Raw genomic sequence first — 20,708 nt, forward strand, 5'->3', positions numbered from 1 at the left:
TGGTCTGTGGGAGGAAGCCGGAGTGCCCGGAGAGAACCCACGCATGCACGGGAAGAACATGCAAACTTCACACAGAAAGGCCTGACCTGGGAATCGAACCTGCGACCTTCTTGCTGTGAGGCACGCGCACTACCTGCTGCGCCACCGTGCAGCCAATTAATAGTTCCTCACAGAATGCAAAGAATTACTTCTTAAACACAGAAGAAGGAAATGCAACCAAGTTCTAATTATGTTGGTGTGCTGCGTTCATCAAATGCGCAAGTCATTCCAAACAGATGTGAGTACTGCATGCTGAATAAAAACCTGGCACCCACCCACACACACACACCGAATGCACATGTGTTTTGATTACGAGTCTGGAAACACCGGTCAGTGTCTTCTTTCAACTATGACAACTTCCTCTCGGGTGACTTTACTGACTCACACACTCTTCAAATGATAATTATATATATTACAGGTGAAAAGAGGATGTGGACGTGTTTTACGAGTCTGTGTTGTCTGCTGTAGTCATGGTGATGCTTCTTGACAAAGTGAAGAGGATAATTAAAGCTCTGACAGAGATATTCAGCAGAAAAATAACCACAAGGTAAACATTACTTACATGCTTCCCAGGAGGGCCCCTCTCTCCTGGACTGCCAGCCTTGCCCTTCAAAGCAAAAACCAGTATTTGAACAGGGAACCTGCAGTTTCAATCAACCCGACTGATTTCCATTTATTTTGAGAAAAGTACTGGCAACACGTTCTTCTTCCATGATTGATGAATGGCGATTCAATGTGCTGGCTTTGAAAATATGATTTTACGCATCATTACACATTTACACAGGCCATCAAGAGTTAGCAGCAACATCAGTGCCCTGGTGAATTTATTGGCATCCTTGTTGGACACTTTAAGTTTGAAGCTTTTGAGAATCACTCTCAGATGAGTACAAAATGCAGCTAGTGCCACTAGGGGGCGTAAATGGGTATGTTGCTAATGTGGCTATTTTGTCAGCTATCATTAATTTAGCCCCAAAATAAAAGTTTTGTATAAATGAACAGCACTAAAGGAGGCATCACATACAGACACACAAGCATACACATGACATGGCCACAACTAAAAAGCCTGTGCTGACACACTTGAAGCCTTTTGGAAAATCTTTTTTTCAAATCAAAGAATCACAGCACAAATATGAAACATTTCACAGAGATCAGCTGAATACAGAGTTTACATTCATGCTGCTACTCTTCAGCAGGTTCTGCTCAGGTTTCCCTGCTATAAGATGGCAGTGGCATTTAATAACTGCATTTGGGTATAACCTGATACTGAGGGTGAGAAGACAAATGAAAAGAAAAACCCGATTAAAGCTTTTGAAGAGGCCCGAGGGTTATACTAGATGAGGTGAACGAGCATCTTCAAAAGAAATGTCAGTGTTAACCTGGATGCTTGAGGAGGGTGCCAGTGATTATTCTTGGCATTGGATGAATGAGTTTCCATAAAATTGGCCTTCTCACTTCTTAAGGGCCTGAGGCCTTCTTCCAGAAATGTGTTAGACATTTACAGAAACATAACCAACATAACTTTGTAAAATGTTATTAAAAATTAAAAATGTTTCTTTTCCTTTCAAGACATATTGATTTTGAGACTACTTACTATGAATCCTGCCTCTCCTTTTTGTCCAATGTGACCTCTTTCACCCTGCAAAGAAAAAATATGAGGCATTTTGGAGAGGCATTAAAAAAACATTCAGGTACTAATGAATTAAGCCACTCATATGTCATGACAAATAATTCCACAAAAGCAGGGTTTCTAAATTAAGCAGATAATACCGCCTAATAACGTGGCTGACACACATATTTCATGCAACAGAAGTAGATTAATCCCATCTCCACAAGCACACGGTGATGTTTACAACAGGGGTGGCTGTGCGTGTTTACCTTGGTGCCTTCAGGGCCTGGTTCTCCCAGTGGGCCGTCTGGACCCTGTGGCCCCTATGTTACAGTACAGGAACACATTTAGCATCCAAGCATCATAGACAAGTTGACATATGCACAGTTAACACTGATTACATTCAGCAGTCATTAGTCTGGGGGGGGGTCCTCCCTGATGCTGCAGCCTACCACTCCCACAAACATTCCAGGGATTTCCAGGCATTGTAGCACCATCAGACAGGTAGGGTGGCAGATAAAGATCTGTAAAAAGAATCCAAATAGCCCTTTCTTTCTCTCACTCCTCTTCTCACTCTTTCAGCACTTTTCCACTTTCAGCCTATCTGTCGTTTCCATCTCGGCTCCCCACTTTCATATCTCTGCCTTTCATGGCTCTCTGTCTGCTCCTATTTTGCCTTTAGTCGGCCTTTCATCCCTCTCAGGTCACTCTGCCCCCTTTAAGCTTCCAGGCAGACAAACTCAGCTTTATCTCGCTCTCTCTTTGTTCCTTCCTGTAGTTCATCTCTCTTTCCAATCTTTACTCATTTGCTTTGAGGAGATTATTTCTGTTTCTACATGTTTGAGGTGATCAATGCTACTGTAACTCGTGGTCAGTTTCAAACGGATTCCTTTTAATTAGTTAACTCTAAGAAGTCAAGAATTAATTGAAACAGTGGTAGATAGATTAGAATACGAGGGACGCAGCTAATAATTTAGAGGATGCACAACCTGTTTTCCCACAATGACATCTCACTTTAGAACCAGTGGAGGTGTGAGCCAGCTGGGGCAGGTGCACTGCAGATAACTCAGCTCCAGGATATGACTTGTTTCTTTTACAGCTTCGAGGGAAAAATCATAAGAGCGATAAGCAGTGCGACAGCTCTCTTTTGCTTCCTTCATGTTGCTTCATGAGATTAATCTCAGTGTTGACAAAGGATGCATGTTTATTTCTGACATCTCTTCCAAAAACATCAGAGAGAGGGGAAATTTGAAACTCTGGCTCAAATGATTAGCTTTTGCAATTTTCACTGGTCCTGGTACCTCGACGAGACAGGAAATTCAACCACAAACTGACACATGTATGGATTACAGTAAACAACACAAGCTGTGGCATGTTAAGCGCTGCCATGTGTTTTGCATGGAAGATTGTTAAAACAGGAGGAGAACAAGTTCACAGAGGATAAAAGGATGTGAAATATGAATGAGTGATGAAGTATGAGAAGTAGTCTGGTAGTTGGTAGTACTCAGTGGGCTTGTTAGCATTTCTTAATCATTTTCTTGCATTAACTGACATGGACGCACATTAAACATAAGAGCTTTAGCCATGGCACTGTTAGGCTGGCTGCCAGAGGAGTGAAGCAGATGCAAACCTTCAATTTAGGAGAGATTTAAAGTAAATTAAAGGCAAAACTAGGAGGTAAAAAGTCTGGCAAGGAGGCCCCTCCAGGATGTGTGGCTCCATGGGAGCAATCAAACCAAAGTGGTGAGTAACAGAGAAACTGGTAGACATTCCCAACCTCAGAGCTCTGTGCTATCACACGAGGACCTGAACACTGATGAGGAGAGACTGACACTCTCTAAAACACTGCCTGACATTTGACTATCGTGCATAACACCTGGCTAACATGCAGTCTGCATTGCTTCTTGGCCACATGCTTTGGCCACTGTTGAAGAACTACAATATATGTCTGGGTGCAATACAATACTGTCAAAGAGATTAAAAGTCCATTGTATGATTCAATGATTGCAAGTGGTGAATAAAAGTTTGGATTGAGTATTTGTATCACAGAAAATAAAGCTCCATTTATTCTATACCATGGAGGTCCAAACTGTTCATGTGCACCTGTGCACATGTGCAAGAGTGGATTTAGGTGCCAGTAAACATGATGGGATTATTGTGATTTGCACACCCAACAATCATTTAAATAACAAGTATTTCATTTTGCTCTATAAGGAAACACACACAAACTGTGATAGATATCACCAGATATTTAAGAGGAACATGTTGAGATGAAACATGTTCTCCTTTTTCCTTTCTTTGTTCTGATTTGGTACTCTGAATCATCAACACAATGCACCTCAGTAGCTTCTACTGTGAGGCTGATATTGCGTAAAGCTCCAAAGAAAGGAGGGGGTGTCATAAATGTATCTTTGCCCCCTCACCTGAAGGTGTCATTCTCCTCTCAGCCACACGGTGTCCCACCAGTATTGCCACACCACATCCATTTGACATTACCATACAGTCTCACAACAAGAGATTCATGGGGCTTTTGAAACAGCTGTAAATGCACCTATAAAGAAGCCCAGGCCAAGTGGAAGGACAAACACATGTCTTTTGATTGCTTTAACCTCTGGTTTATGGGAATGGAGCTGTGATGTGAAACAGACAACCAAAAGTCTGATAAGGGAAGTTTTCATGGTCACTAGTGAGTTAAGTATAGGCTCACATACAACATACAAGGGACTAGTACAACTAATACCCCAAAGGTAAAAACAGCTCTTACCCTCCTGCCTTTTGGCCCAGAGATGCCTGGACTTCCCCTCTGCCCCTGTGGACCCTGTGAGGGAAAAACAAGACAGACACAAGATGGAAGGTAGAGAGAGAAAAGATTGGAAAATTGGAAAGAAAAAATGCATAATTGAGGAAGGTTTTCATAGTGTTTGTTTGGCACGATGCAGTTGGGCCAACTTGAAACACAGTGAGAATATTTCCAGACCAAAATCTCTTTTTAAAATGCATCTTTTAGCCCACATTAACACATTAGTCATGTAACCCTAACAAATGTGCAACAAAGGCTTCAGCAGAGCTACTGAACAGTCAGCCAGTGAAGCCATAATGTTTACACAGGTCTAGACTAAATTGTGGGAAATAGGAAAACTGATATATCAAATCACCCTCTTAAATTTTATGTGTTTAAAAAAACCAAGAGTACGTTCCTCCAACTTAGAGTTCAAGTTAATCTTGCAATATGAGCATATGTAATATCCAGCCAAGACAGTGAGGAGAAAGATGAGAGTGAATGCATCCAAGCTTCTCAGTCCATTAAATACTAATGCGTGGATGACTCAATCCAAAATAGAGAAGAAGCAACAGAAAAAATCCTCAGCAAAGGAAATGAATGGAAAAACCATCTGCATATATTGCTACACCTTATTAAATACAATAAATATAGATTTACAAGTAGATATCTCAGAACATGAGGGTATGACACTTACAGGTGCACCTTGCATGCCGATGTCCCCTGGACTTCCTGGCAATCCTGGATAGCCCTTACAAACAGTACAGAAAGGTGGATAAGGTATCATGTCACCGTTAAGGGATTCTAACAATGACTTGTGTGGAGCAACAGCACTGCAGCGGTGCAGGACTGTGCAGTAAAAGGTGGTTACATCTGTGACTGGAAAGCATTAGGACTAATCTGTAGAATTGTGTTTCATATTAAGTTGTCTTAGAATGTGTTCCAGACACTCGAGAGAAAAAAACAAAAAACAAGAAGGCTGGATGCCGTGGTTCTCATCACAGCTCTTTCTGCAATAATCTGCTAAGGAATAACACCACAGTAACAGTCAGTAAAGACTAAAGTTCCAGAGATTCGCCAGGAAACGCTAATCCGTGCAAATCGTCTTTGAACAGAAACAGAACTGCATTAGATGATCGTTATAATCTGTGATGAAAGAGCCCAAATTCTTCACAGTGAAATGCCACTCCTCGCTAATGAGGCGACATTATGGGCAAACAGATTCACACAAATCACCATAATTCCTGACATAAGTCACAAAGCTCTCGATGTCAGTCAAACATTCACACACACTAGAAGTGATTCAATCACCTAACTATTCAGCCAGCCAGGAACCAAATTAGTCATCCTCCCTTCCAGCCAGCCAATCAGTCAGCCTGCTAGCCAGCCTGCCAGTCAGCTGGGTCAGGACTGGGGCCCAAAGCCACAGATATGGAGTTAATCCAAGGCCTCAGGACAGTGAGCTATGCAGGCCAACCCTCTCTCTATGGACTCGTGCAGCAATACAGAGGACCGTGGAAACACTGCTGCATTGGACAGCAGCTTGTTTTTTGCTCTGGGGAGTCAACACTGTGAAAATAATTTCCATGCAAACACATTTTCCCCAGTAGTGAGCTGGCTATTGTAAAATTAACCTGCAAATGCACAAACATTTATCAAGCCCAACTTCAACACACTGCATGGATGTCGAGAAGTCAACAAAACACAATTTGTAGCGTTTCTCAGTCTTTACTGGGCTTGACAGAAGTGCATGTGCTGTTTGTACAGGATGGGTGGGTAAATCCTCTAAAATATTTATGCCTTCAATAAGATACGCTTACTCAAACACTGGAATTTGAAACAGCTTTAAGATCAGACAAATGGGCTTCTTCTGTTCCACTTGCGATTAAAAATCTCAAACTCTAAATCACAACACCAACATTCTGTCATTCTGTCAATGGCAAGGCAAAACCGTCTGCCGCTGGAGCTCTTTACTGCCCTCTACTAAACACCATTGCTTCAGTTTGTTAACAAATAATTTTAGGGCCGTAAAGAAGCACCACAGACAGAAAACACCAAAATGTCTTTTAACATATACAAATCCAAATCAGTGTCTATGATGTCTAGTCACTGGATTCAGTCAACCAGACCAGACTGAGACCTTTAAATGAAAAAAATAAAAAGTTTATTTTCTTCATTCCTATTCTCAGCATTACTGTGGGAAAACCAATCTGACACAGCTGAATTATGCAAAGATCTACAGATGTTACAACACTGAGGAGTCTGGAAGCTTTTAGGTCTGGTGTGTTCATTTCCATAAACTAAGCCTTGTTGCTAAGTAATGTCTGCCAGCCAAAACTGTTAGTGGTTCAGTTTTGTATTCATCATCCTGAGACATTAGTTTACTGAACAAAATATTCAAGCTTTGGTAGACTGTTATACACTGCATCTCTGGGCTTTACCAACTCTCAGACGACAAGCAGAGCTTTGCAGTACATCCTGAGCGACTGTACTTACCCTTGGCCCCTTCTCCCCAACTGGACCTGTTGGACCCGCTGGTCCACGGTCGCCCTGGGGAAAAAAACAGTAAAGCAGAAACAGAGAGATCATTAAACTATGACCTGAAACCTTAACACAGAAAACCCAAACACAGCTCCGCATACACCTTTCCTAATAAAGAGCCATGAAACCGGAGAGCAGCTTCTGAAATGCAGGAGGTGAGAGTGACAGCTGGTCGAGTGGAGTTTGAAAGCGAGCAGGCACTTTGAAACCCAGTTGGTGGCATTCTGCTCGGTGTGTTAAAAGTAAAGGTAACTCTAGGTGAGCTGTAAAGCTGCCTGGGTCTCCACTCTAAGCCCACACGTGTCAGTGATGCTATAATCCTCCTTGAACGTGAAACATTCATGAGTGTACAAGTAGCCTTCAAGTTCTTGTTCTATCAAACAGTGAGCTGAAAAGTTTGAAGGTTCTATTGCAAACAAGTCTAAATCAGAATATTGTATTAAACATATCATATATATTCAAATACATGTGGATATAGTATGAAAGGAATTTGTGGGCTGTCAGGGTATGGCTGGTGCTGACAGATTGAATGAGGAGGAGGATTTTTGCATAAGAGGAGGCGGAGGACAAGCAAGCGTCTGACAAGCAGACGGCTTCCCATCACGAGAACATGTTCCAACACACAGGGGGCTTCTGGATAAGAAGGTAAAGGGGAACAGGCTGAAACAGAGGGAGCGAACAACAGAGATTAGAAAACGCAGGTGTTTTTTGACAACTCTAAGTAATCGACATCCAGAGTCCTGCTAAAAATCACTTCACCTGAGCAAGAAAGCTGCAGAGCTGTAAGCTGTAACACCTTCTTTTAAACTGCAGGCAGTGGGAGCTGAACCTGGAGGAAGCCTCAGGGCTTTTTGTATTCTTTTTCATGCTTAGGTCTACAGTTTATTTCTCATACTGTACCATCCTGCATTCACTCCTCTCACTCAAATCTTCCCTGCTGTCATCGTCATCTGCTCTCATCAGCTGGTAACATCAATCCAATAGCACAGCGACACACCTTCACTGTTAGCCAATGATCTTGCTGCTGTCAAATATGATTCTCTCTCTCTGAATCATGCTGCTGTTACATGCAGCCCTCCACCGCCCAATCACTGCCCAGTCTTCACAGATTCATCCGTTGCATCATTTCAGCAGCCTCAGCCTCTGTGGTGTCTTACATACTGTTCAACCAGGGCTGCTTAACTCAGCCCTAATTATAGGGGTCTGCCACTGACAAGCAACCAGCTGATGCAGACTGACAGCCTAATGATGGAGAAACATACTCCTTACCTTTTCACCGGGAACTCCTATCACTCCAGCTATTCCAATCAGGCCTAGTGGACCCTGGAGAGGAGAGACAGAGTGGAAAGAGTGGAGGTGGAATAGTGCTCAACACAAACACATCAGGAGAAAGTATGTCAGTGGACCTGATCTTCATTCATCTAAGGGTTATTTTCCAACCTGCTGTGACACCTGGAATGCAAGAGTTCACAGATTACGACAAAATGCTTACGAGAGCAAAAAGGAGCAGTTGCCGACTTTAGCTGAAGACTGTAGGTTGACTCATGCTACTTGTAAAAACCTCTTGATTTTCATTCATATAAATACATGTTAGATGCACAATTGTTTCAAAATTATACTTTCTATATGTATTTGTGGGTCGTAGAAGATGTAAAATCAGTTCATGCTTGAGTAAACAGTAAAACGGACACAAAGCAAAAGCAGATGATACAGATGGCAGACACCATGGCAAACTACTATTGATTGAAAATGTGTTGTTACAATCCATATGGAAATGATAATAAACGATTATCCAACAAAGAACTACCAAGGGCAGAAAAATGTTGCAACCTCTCAAGCTTTCGTGAGTTGTGAAACGTCACTATTGTCTGGCAAGAAGCAAGAACAACACATTTTGGGGGGCACAATAGCAATGATTAGGAATTATTAGGGACACAATTGCACAGCGTACAGTAACTCAACACAGATGGCCCCAAGATACTACTTCGTAAAGGAGTCCGCATGGGCAAAACACTAGCTAATGTTAATATGAGAGTTATCAGAGGAGCTTAACTGCTTCCAGATCAGTTGTCTGGGACAGGGTTGTGGTCTGGATCACTGCCAGACAATCTGGAGCTCCAGGCCAACAGTAAGACTGATGGGTGGCTCAGCAGACATTCAACCAGAAAGGGCAACTGTACCTTTTGAAACCCTGTCATTGTGTTTATCTTTAATAACCCAAAAAGAAAAAAGCAGAACAAAACTCAGTGCTAAAATAGTAGAAAGAGTGAAGTGACAGAAATGATACAGTGACATGGACTTATCATACGCCAGATCAAAGCCATAATACTTCAAGCCACGTGCGCTAAGCCACTGGGACGCTGCAAGCTACCAGAACAGTTTATTACTATTGTAATAATTCATATGACTGTCGAATTACAGACCATGGTCTCACTTCTGGCCAACCACAAAAGCCAGGGCGGTCAGACTGCGGCTGTCTGCTTGTGAGGGCCAATTTTAAACTCTGTGTTTCCTGCTTTCAGGATGATGCATTCAAACAGCTAACAGGTTACGAGATTCTGCATGGCTGCTATTCTTACCTCCGCATAATCACATAGTGTGCAATATAGTCTTGTTATTTATTTTTATTCATGTTCTTTTTTTCTTTTCCGACTGTTTTTAAATCCCTCTATGCATCTGGAGAATGGTAGCAAATATAAGAGTCAGAAAGAGAAGAAAGAGAAACTTAAAGAGTAAAATAACAGATTGACAAAGCAAGAGCGACAAAGTGAAAAGAAACAGACCACAAAGATAAACACAATGAGATTTTGTTCCATTTGCTATTCCCCAACTCAGCTAAAAAAGGCCGACAGCCTCACAGTGTACCTCATATATCCTGACTTAAAGAGTATTACCCTGTTGGATGCAAGGAAAGCAGTTGAGCGACGGATTAGTAGCGGAGTGTCTGTGAGGGGATGCAGCCTGCAGGCATGGGAACAGGAGCTCTGAATTGACCTCAAATCCCTTAATTGGGACACAAGTGGGACAATGTGGTACTCTGCATCATTTAACAGAAGGAAATGGTTTTAAAGGGGTTTCCATGTGACAGGGCCTTGACATGGGAGCCTTTAGAGCGCTGTTTTGAAGGTGATCTGGTTTCCAACATACTGCCACGACCGTTAACCTTCAGTTGGGGAAGAAACACAGTCCAATTCACGTCGCGTTAAGAGCATTACTTGCCTCTTTCTTATGCACACATATAAGTACACATTGAGTCACTCACATAAAAATCAAAGCATGGAGGTTGACGTGAACTACGTTTCAAAGCACACCTGTGGCTGCTTTTGGTAACTGAAACATGCTTTACGAGATCTCGACTGGATGTGAGTTAAAACTGTAAGACTAAGCAGCCAATCTAAATTGGCTGAAATACACTACATTGTAAAAACCTCCAGTTAAATTGAACTTGAAACCTAACGGTGATACAGGGGCGCTCTGTGAAGACAGGCGGCCTAAGACTTCCTTGCATCGTTTTGTTTCTCAGTTTCTTACGCATCCAGTTTATTTGGGGGATGATGTAATGGCATTCATTAGAGCCTCCATATGTTTTAGAGTTCTATTTTTTCTCTGCATAGCCCATAGTTCCTCCTTGGCTTCAAAGGTCCCTCTTTTCAGTAAGTGCTTAATCCCTCTCATATGTGCACTGCAGTAACACAGTTCAACATGGCCTGCTTGGATGCCTCCACTACGCACAGAATGCTAATATTAACATTAAGGGGCCTCTGAGGAGGATGGACATACTTGGGGGTGTTCAGAGCATTTTACAAAGAAGAAACATGTCCAACATTTCTCTTGAGTGTTTCTGTTGGGTATAAAACATTAACTGGAGCATGACAGAGAAAGGCAGACATATGAAACTGTGATTTCGCAGTTAATTGTTCCATTTACCAACAATCCTAACACAGATGTTTCAGTCACTTGCAAAGCCACTTGATGGACAAAGACAACATCTTTTTGTATCATTTTCTACTTAAGTTGTTATCCTCTGACAAAATGTACCATGAGTGCGATTCTTGGGAAAAACAGATGTCAGACACACTTTGGCAGGCTGTGACTCATAAACAAATGTGCAACCCAAATGAGGTGACTTCCACAGAGGATCACTGATTGGTGTTCCTTCTGTTTCGCTGTGCTGTTCTGCCAGTTTCATGATGAAAACACTTTTTGGTGGTGGGACACGATCCAGATTTCTCTTAACATTAAAAGTGGGTCAGACAACAGAAAAAGCTCCTGTAACCCTCCGCAGTTGCCACACTGGATGATTTCATTCACTTAACTGCGGAAGCATTGTGTCCATCTTGACATAATGTGTACAGTAATCTTTAAGAACTGTTTTAATGGTTTGCTAAAATTACACATTGCTTTACTCTTAATGTTTTAATTGCAGGAACTCACGCTAATAAAAGCTGCAGCACAGGCTCGACATTGACACTTAAAGGGGAATTTAATGAAAAGCTACTAATCCACAGCAGGATGACTGCTAATTAATGTCAGTGCTACACATTACAAGTGTGAAAGCAACTTACTTGTGGTCCAATTTTTCCAACATTTCCCATGTCCCCTTTCTCTCCCTGTAAGCAGAAAACATCAGACAAACATTGTGCTGGTTAGCTTCCTGTAATTAAAGAGATGTCGGTTACCATTCGACCCTGCTACTGGCACAGGACTCACAGGATATTACACGTGTAAAAAGGAACACACACACACAGAGATAACATGGGACTGCGAATCATTTTGTGTTGCTTCTTATCGTGGTTTGCTAATATGTATGATAATAGTCCTGGAAGAAATCATTTTCTCTTCCAATTAAGAGCATGTTTACAACAAGCCTGGGCTTACAGTCAGTGGGTCACAGGCATGGGGGAATTGGCACTCAGAGGTAAACACCAGACCATAATTTGGAATAATAAAATCTTAAAACACATCATACCATGATTATGGCACTGCGTTTGCGGTGGCTACAAAGGCCAATTACAGCCAATAAATACAGGGTGAGGAACAGGTCTGGAATGTTGTGTTTAGCTCAAGTAAACAAGTGAGAACAAACTGACAGTGAAGTAATATAAACTTAAGACCATAGGACTGTCAGTGTCCCACAGGTGGAGGTATTCAGTCCTGGAACAGTGCATACAGCAGATAATTCTCATTTGTTTGGAATCAGAGTTCTATGACGTGAATGGCAGGAAGGTAAGCAGAGGTAAAATTAGGCCCAGCACTGTTTTACCATAAATACGCAACAACTTAATTTTCTTGAATTTCTGTGTGTGCACTCTTACTTAGACAACACTGAGCAGATTACATTGATACTACGACCCATTTTCAAGTCTTTAACACATTCTAATATTAAACCACATTGTGGCATGATACATTGTTAAATTACAATTGACACAAATGCACGCATCAATGAATATAGTGATAATACAGTTGCAATACAGTAGTGACAGTACAGTTACTACATTAAGAAAACAGACTCACTTCTAAACCCTCTGGGCCAGGTTCACCTATGTAGCCTTTCCTTCCAGATCTCCCCTACGAGAAGAGACAGACACACAAGTAAGGATCAAAAGAGATCAAAGCTCATAATGTGTTTATCACAGCTCATCCAAGCTGCTTCCTGATAGAACATATAAGCAAACTGTTTGATTCAGACCACCTGGAAAAGGCTCTGTTTGTGTGAGTGTGTGTCTTTGTATATACAGCGAAGTATGTGAATCTGGGAGCTCTTACAGTTGGACCAGCGCCGCCAGGTGGGCCAAGCGGTCCTTCGTCACCCTGTCGAGACACAGTACAGTTAATCTTACACAAATATTCGCAAACATATACATACAGCGGCATTACCCCTCCATTTGCATGCTGTCTAACTCCCAACATTAAAGGTCTCACCTGCTCACTGCCTGCTGCTTTATTACTGCCTGAGAGAAATTCCATTTTGATGATGAAAACTCAGGCGGGAACAGCGTTTTATATATAGTATATTGTTTGAAGTACAAAGACCTGCACTGAACTGCAGACAGATGTCTTGCATACTGCTTTCACTGACAGTTGTATATGTGAAAGGCCCAAAATGACATACATAGTGTTGCTTCCTGATAATTGAGGAAGAATCTTGATTTCAACCATTTCAATGTGAACATACAAAGATGATTTTTATCCACTTCAGTGAAGCTCTGCAAAGTGGCAAACACATTTTCTTTCACAGAAAGCTATCTTAGAAATGACTGTTTAAGGGAAAATAGGTTGGAATGGATAAATGTGACATAAAAGCACAAACATAGGAAACCTTCAAATTCTTACAGATCACACAAACAAAAATCTATTTACAAAATCCCTGATCGTAGAATGAGTTGTTGTCACTGCACATATACAGTGAGAAAAGAGCACATTTGCCAGCGACACCTCTGTGAGTGGCTGCCAGATGAATGCTGTAACATTCAGCACAATAGAAAAGCATGTGTGTGTTGTATACCTGCCAAAGGCTTCTGTTCCTTTTTCCAGGGCTGGAAAACTTTCAGCCTTGTTTTTATAAGCACCCAGCGATGAATCATGACTTCATCCAGTGGAACATGCCCCGAGAGATATTGCAGAGAAAAAACTCCCAATAGGATCTAAGCTGCAACTGTTTGAAATATGACTAGATGCTAAATGTGAAGCCTTCAGTTGCCTCAGACTAATGATCCAATGGAAATCTCTTGATGAGCCGTATTTTCCACATTTCTGTGTCAGTGAGCCAAGAACCAAGCAGAAGTGTAGAGCTCTGTTGGGTGTTGAATTGTCTCACCTGTGTTCCTTGTGGCCCCGGTGGGCCTTGGGGCCCTCTGGCGCCCTGCAGACCCTGAAACACAGCCGAATACATGATTTAGCTGAATGAAAGCCATGGATGGATGGATGGAGAGAGAGGAAGAGAGTGATGATGTTGTACCTTTGGTCCAGGTGGCCCGTTGGGCCCTGGTACTCCAATGTCCCCAGGAAACCCCTTGCAAAAACAGGGGAGATATATTATATGTTATTATTATTTCACATGAATTACATGACTAACTGGTTGAATTGGATCCTACCCATTGACTCAACTCACTGCACCTCTGTCTACCTTTCAGGAGTGGTAAGATGACACTGCATTTAAAATGGCAGGTATAAAGTAGGCCTGTTTCTGCGCTGATGCACTACAGCAGGTCCTCTTTGTATCCTGCATTCAGCTGACGGAAAGATAGTGATGGATTGCTACTGAGCTGATGAAACCTAAATATCCTCAAGCTCACCTGCCATAACAAAATCACTCATTTCAGAAAACTATGCCTTCTCACTGTGGCCTAGGTGACCTATGACCATGACTGCTGTCTTGTGTCTTTGACATTTTCCATGCTCTTGAGATACTTTGCAGCGTGAACAATGACCTCTTTGACAAAAGGTGACATATTCTGCATCCAAAGCACAGACACGCTGGAGGGAGAACAGGGGCGGCTCAGGACAAAAGCTTCATGCTTTTCATGCAATACGTGGATGTAATGAAGCTTTGGGGCTAGTGAGATGAAATTATCACATGTTTAATATCCAAGTGGAATGTTTGATGTAAGGGAAGTGAAGGAAATGTCACAAGATCATTAGATGTCATCTAATGAGCAAACATTATTTAATTTTGTGTACAAAGTTCACTATTTGACCTGATGGTAGTGCTAAACGAAGGTCTGGGGAGCATCAAACACTTGAAAAACTTACCATTTGGGAACATGAATGCGTTCATTGTAATCTGCTAGATTTTCATTTCTTATGTCTAAGTAGAATTGATTCTCTACGGCTCACAAATATCTATAGCAAATTCCCGTCCTTTAATCCCTCCCCTAGTTTTGATCAATGCTGATCCAGCAGAATTAGCTCTGGGAGCCACGAAGATCACTAGGAATCATTGAAACTATCATCAGAAAGTCACCCCAGTCTGTGGCCCAAACCTGAGACGTGCAGTTTAGTGACGTGTGCATTTTCCAGCTACCTGCTACTCTAACTCTCACAAAGACTTCCACATTTCTCTAATGTCTTATGTGATCATAATCTTGAGCGGGAGCATTCATAAAAGAGGCCCTGGCTTGGCTCTGGGCCCACCACATTACACACACTCTCATAGAAAAGTAAAGATACAGCAGGGTGACTATGCTTTATAGTTGCATATGTGCTTGGGCAGGCTTAATATCCATCTCCGCTCTGCTCAGCATACTACACTGCGCCTCATGTCCTCAAAAAGTAAAGCAAAGTAATAATATCTTGTTCCACCATCTTTCTTTCTCAATCACGCTCCATTTCTAAACATTCCACTGTTATGCCACGATGTCCTCCACTGACAAAAGCTGAAAGATTTTCTTTTTTTTACCTTTCTTCCACTCTACCTACAGCAACATTTCAAAAAAGAGATTGCTTACTTGACGTAAAGTGAACTACCGACTGCAGTAGCTTTTCTGCATTTGGCTTTAAAACACAAAGCACTGGTCACCACTCAAATCATGTGATAATAATCCTGATCTTATAATATATAGGTATGTCCTACCTCTGGTCCGGGAGGCCCAGGTGGTCCTTGTGCCCCCATCTCACCAATTTTACCCTGTTTAAAATACAGAAAACACACGAGGACAAGAACAAATAAGAAATCACACTTTCACCATTGTAATTAGTTTTTTTTGTCTTTGAGTTTCTTATACAATTCCTCTATCTCTCCGTCAACACTTCATGTATTCTGTTAACATTTCCATCATGAACTTGACAGTGTGGATCTGAAAGATGATATGACTGATTCAATATGGTGCTGCATTGTGTTCTATTTGATGTGATGCAACAAAAGCTTATTACACTGATGGGTGGAGAGCAAACAACAAACTCTTCACTACTCAGTCACAACACAATGCTGCATGTGCACTTGGTACGTGATCAAGCTTCAAGGCTAAGTCATAAGTAGCAATGCTTTTATTCTGATTACTCGAGTGCAGCCCCTTCAGAAACTGAAACCATCTGAATTTGTTTAGAATGCATCTGCATGAGGAGAGGGGGAGTTTTCACGTTTTTATTTATGCTCTTAATTGGAGCTCGTTTCTGCTGATAAACAAACAAATTATTTAAAGACGTTCATTCTGCTTCTTTCTTCTGGAAGAAAATGCGTGATGAAGCCGACGTGTTGCGAATGCGACTAAACCGAACTTCAGTTTACAAGCTAACAAAAATAGAGTCCAGATCTCAGTGTGGTACACAAAGTTTACTTGGCTTTGTCTATAAAAGCTGTAAAAATGGCATGTGCACACGCAGATAAGTGGAGTAACATGCATGAGCAAATTCAGAAACTTTTAAGTAATGTCTACACACACAAGCACACACCTGTGGCTGCACACACATACACATTCACACTAACATACCGGCGGTCCTGGCTTCCCTCTTGGCCCAGTGGGACCAGGTGCTCCAGCAGCGCCCTGAAAGACACAGACAAAACAATCGGTCTTACACACCCTTTGTGCGTGTTTCTTTTCATCTATCTATACAACTGAATGCATACCTACATGTGTGTACAGTATGTGAACAAACCCTTGTTGACATGGGACAAGCATCACATGCGGATTTCATGTGGTTAATGAATCACACTCTGCATTTATTCAACCAAATGCTTTTCTGATTTGTGGCAATGTTGTGATTTTTCTGATTTAGCAATGATGTTGTTTTCATAAACTGCTGCTAATAATAACTCCATGTCTAATGCATGTTGTTCAAACATTATGAATCTGTGTTCTGCTTAAAATTCTGCTCGTGTGACAGCAGACATACCTTATCGCCTTGGTACCCCATCTCTCCTGGTTGGCCCCTGTGTCCCACTTCACCCTGAATTTCACAGTATCACACTGAGATATAACACAGCACTACCCCGCCACAGTGATCACAACACGAGTGTAGATAAAGAGATATCTGAGTCATCAAAACAAATGGCCACACTGTAAAGAACCAACACACACTGTGAAGCAGTATTAATATTTCAGTTCATATCGTTGGCTGTCAACAAGATTTCTTGTAATATACCCAATTATGTGAGCTGGGCTACTGACACAATACACACAGACACACTGCAATAATATAAATATTTAGATCACCTTATCACCTTTCAATCCAGGCAGGCCGGCTCGTCCTGCTGGGCCCTGCCACAGGGAGAGGAAGGAGGGAGGGAGGGAAAGTAGAAGAATCAGTTCATTAGAGAGAAAGCCAGGAAGGGGGAAAGTCCTGTGAGGAATCAGTTACTTCAATTACACATTTGTTTTCGAAGTAGACATATATAAAGTGAGAAACTTATTTATCACATCATAGTGCTTATGATTATGTATATTTGGTGGTACTTCATGATGTGAGACACATACAGTAATACCTACTTCCAGTTTCTGGTGAATTCATTTGATTACTGACAGTACTATAAAGAGCATTGCAGCAAACAATGTCTAACCTACCTGAGGTCCCACCATACCAGGCAGTCCTCGCAGTCCCTCAGGCCCCGGGTCCCCCTGTGGAAGGAAGGAGGTACTCGATGGAAATTATGCCTCACAAACACACAGACCCCCCCACCGACACATTTTCCAACTAAATGTTGCTGGTTTGTTCGGGGCAGAGACATTTTGACATGAACACTATCTCCTGTTTCCTACACAGAGAAATCCTGTTTGTCCCAACCTCACAACAGAGCTAAGCTGTGCTGACAGTGTATCCAGTTGTTTTGTCTGGGTCTGGGCTTGGCCCTGCTCACCACTGCCAGCCCACAACATCCACTCTAATTGACAGAGGCGAGGTGAGAATGGCCAGAATGTGTGGCTGGACTGAAAAAATACCCTTTACAAGTAGGCATGCAGTTAAGCTGCCCACTGATTGTGGTTTTCGCTGTAACTGCTACAAACATGCCAGTAGCAATGATGTTGCGGTGACAATGATGAATGTGTGTGTGTCTAAGTATATGCAAGCACATGCACATATTGTATGTATTTCACACAGAAGCACACAAACACTTTAACTACAGTAAACACAGCCTTTGTACCAACAGGACGTATATTCCCAGGCATTGTGGCAATCATTTTTATTGTCTCTTTGAGGCAGCTTTAAGGCTTAAAGGAGAAGCGAGTCAGGGGGAAGATCCATCAGAAGTTGTTCTAAAACAATCAAGAGCAAAGACAGTGCCTGCAGCATAGTGAATACAAATGAATAAAAGACTATTGGGAATCTTGAATTTGTCAGAGAGGCTGAAATGTAATTTCAGCCTCTCTGACAGAGAGGACTTCAGCCTCTCTGATTTCATTTCAGAGGCTGAAATGAAATCAGAGCACTATCCTATAGCCAAACACCTGTCAGTGCGGTCAATATGTGACAAAGTGTAAGTGAGAGGCAAGTGTTCTTGGCTTAATTTTATGTCATCATGGACATGTGGCCCAAACTAGGAGTCCATCTGGACTCTGTAAGGCTGGTGTTTGATGCTGCGGCTCCACTGTGGTACTGCAGCAGGACGGACACAAATCACACGCACTCCATCAAGAGAGGCTTTCAACAGAGACTATGAAAAACGACGTACTGAAAGGAGGAGATGTGCTAATAAAAAGAACTCTGGTGTCTACCAGCCCGGCTGAGGTGACCTGGTGCATCAACATCCCACACAGAGCCTTTGCACAAACTGCTGCCAAGATGCAGCCTGACTGCCAGGTGGTTAGAGATCATCCAAACCATTCTGGATGATCTTGACAAAAAACAGATTGTTGCATTCCTGCACCTCTAGTTTCAACACAACCACTGCAGCCACAGAAAACACAAACAAACGGAAAATGCTTGATCACCGACTGAACGATATACAAGATTATTGCATGTGACGTAACACGCCAGTGGAGAAACTACAAGTAATTTACTGTATTTGCAGCCAAATAGCTTAAGTAATAATCAATCAATCAATCAATCAATCAATCAATCAATCAATCAATCAATCAATCAATCAATCAATCAATCAATCAATCAAACTTTATTTGTATAGCACCTTTCATACATAAAAATGCAACACAAGGTGCTTGACAAAAGATTAAAACATAAAATAGCAATATCATAGCAAATACCACCCCTCCATCACGCCCGCAGACCTACATCATGTACACACACACACACAACCACACACACACACACATACACACACACACACACACACACACACACACACACACACACACGCCCACCCCAACTAAACTGTCGGTGTAATAACATGGCAGGGCACTGAGGAATCATGAGAGGAAGAAGACAACCACCTATGGGGAGCTCATCCACGCTGCGAAGGATCACAGCCCATGGCCACAGGGAGCGCCGCCGCAACAGAGACCCCCGACCCAGATAAACCGGGGTGGACCCCATACATAGTGCAGAGTCCCCCGGTCCCCCGAACTGGGCAGACCGGGGTGGACTCCACACGCAAGGCAGAGCCCCCTAGTCCTCCGGGTCCGAGGGGTCCCTAGGACGACGCCCCAGCAGGCAGACCAGACACCCCTCCCAGCGTGGAGGCCCCCCATGAGGAAACACTGCAGCTAAAACCTAAAAGATAATAGAATAAAAAGACCTAAAACCTAAAACTGAATAAAATAAAAGGACCTAAAAACTAAAAGACAATGTGCTAGGGTAAGACATGTCTGAATTAAAAGAATATAAGAAATCAATTGAAAGCCAAACTAAAAAGGTGACCTTTGAGCCTCCTTAATAAAGCAGTAACACAGAGAGAAAATCCCGGAAAAAAAACAACTATTTTTGTCTCCACTTTACCCTTTTTGCTTTTCACTCAGGCTATCAAAGAGCGTCTGGCTGCATCACATTTTGTTGAGTCACACACTGGCAGAGACATCAAGTGCATACCAGAGCGAACACTTGCTGCTCTGTTCCTGCTACTTAACTAAAGATCTAACTTTGTGTAATTGCCTTTCCATAAATGAGCAGAGCCACAAGGGTGTGACAGACACTGGGAAGTGAAAATGAGATTTTGATTCGGATTCTGATGTCAAATTAAAGCTCTTTGTGAGATCCATCCTGTGTCAAAGTCACTCAGCTGGAAAGTTGACTAAATATGAATTACATCAAAGACGGGATTAAGAAGGTGTAAGTATTTGGGCTCTCTTGTATGATTACTCAAAAGTACTTACAGGCAATAATTTGTTGATATAAAGACAAGTAACCAAGACATCAGCTTTAATTATCAAGAATTCATTTCTCTGCTTCGAAATGTTTTGGCCTTTTCGGGGGGTTGGGTCAATCAATAATACGTAAAGTGCAATATAAACACATTTTCTTCAAGTTCAGCATTTTGAAGATTTGAGCTTTTCACAGCACTGGCCATGTCTGTAATGAAAAACATCTTGAACACGATTAGTAAACCATGATCCCATCATTAACTCGATCGATTTATTAAGGCTTGATGGTGCTTGGATTTTTTCCACGAAAGCTTTCAGCCACACATTGGTGTCAGAGCTTAATGTGCAACAAAACTACACGGGGTGCAAATGTGCGAGGGCGGTGAAGTGACTTCAACAACACATAATATTTTGAAGAGTAAAAGAGTCATTAAAAGGCAATTAAAACAAAGGAAAGGAGAGGAGACGTGGAGAACAAAGAGGGTGAGAGAGGACGTGCTCTGACACGGTGCCATCAGACATCTGATTCTGCTCATGCTACGACTGAAGCCATTCT

The 20,708-nt window shown here is 42.1% G+C and overlaps 1 protein-coding gene across 1 annotated transcript in view; it reads right to left on the minus strand.

Moving 5' to 3' along the window:
* Nucleotides 1–20,708, minus strand: part of LOC139330722 (collagen alpha-1(XXIV) chain-like) — an 87,159-nt gene that overhangs the window by 27,223 nt on the left and 39,228 nt on the right. Inside the window, exons 15-31 of the mRNA XM_070961804.1 lie at nucleotides 17,465–17,518; nucleotides 17,117–17,161; nucleotides 16,797–16,850; nucleotides 16,394–16,447; nucleotides 15,538–15,591; nucleotides 13,924–13,977; nucleotides 13,783–13,836; nucleotides 12,732–12,776; nucleotides 12,480–12,533; nucleotides 11,531–11,575; nucleotides 8,235–8,288; nucleotides 6,921–6,974; nucleotides 5,122–5,175; nucleotides 4,410–4,463; nucleotides 1,915–1,968; nucleotides 1,631–1,675; nucleotides 602–646 (exon numbers count right to left, since the gene is read on the minus strand). Of these exons, the coding sequence (XP_070817905.1) occupies nucleotides 602–646; nucleotides 1,631–1,675; nucleotides 1,915–1,968; nucleotides 4,410–4,463; nucleotides 5,122–5,175; nucleotides 6,921–6,974; nucleotides 8,235–8,288; nucleotides 11,531–11,575; nucleotides 12,480–12,533; nucleotides 12,732–12,776; nucleotides 13,783–13,836; nucleotides 13,924–13,977; nucleotides 15,538–15,591; nucleotides 16,394–16,447; nucleotides 16,797–16,850; nucleotides 17,117–17,161; nucleotides 17,465–17,518 (873 nt within the window). The remainder of the gene's footprint in view (nucleotides 1–601; nucleotides 647–1,630; nucleotides 1,676–1,914; nucleotides 1,969–4,409; nucleotides 4,464–5,121; nucleotides 5,176–6,920; nucleotides 6,975–8,234; nucleotides 8,289–11,530; nucleotides 11,576–12,479; nucleotides 12,534–12,731; nucleotides 12,777–13,782; nucleotides 13,837–13,923; nucleotides 13,978–15,537; nucleotides 15,592–16,393; nucleotides 16,448–16,796; nucleotides 16,851–17,116; nucleotides 17,162–17,464; nucleotides 17,519–20,708) is intronic.

Source organism: Chaetodon trifascialis, chromosome 4, assembly GCF_039877785.1.
Source record: "Chaetodon trifascialis isolate fChaTrf1 chromosome 4, fChaTrf1.hap1, whole genome shotgun sequence".
Classification (NCBI taxonomy): Eukaryota; Metazoa; Chordata; class Actinopteri; order Chaetodontiformes; family Chaetodontidae; genus Chaetodon; species Chaetodon trifascialis.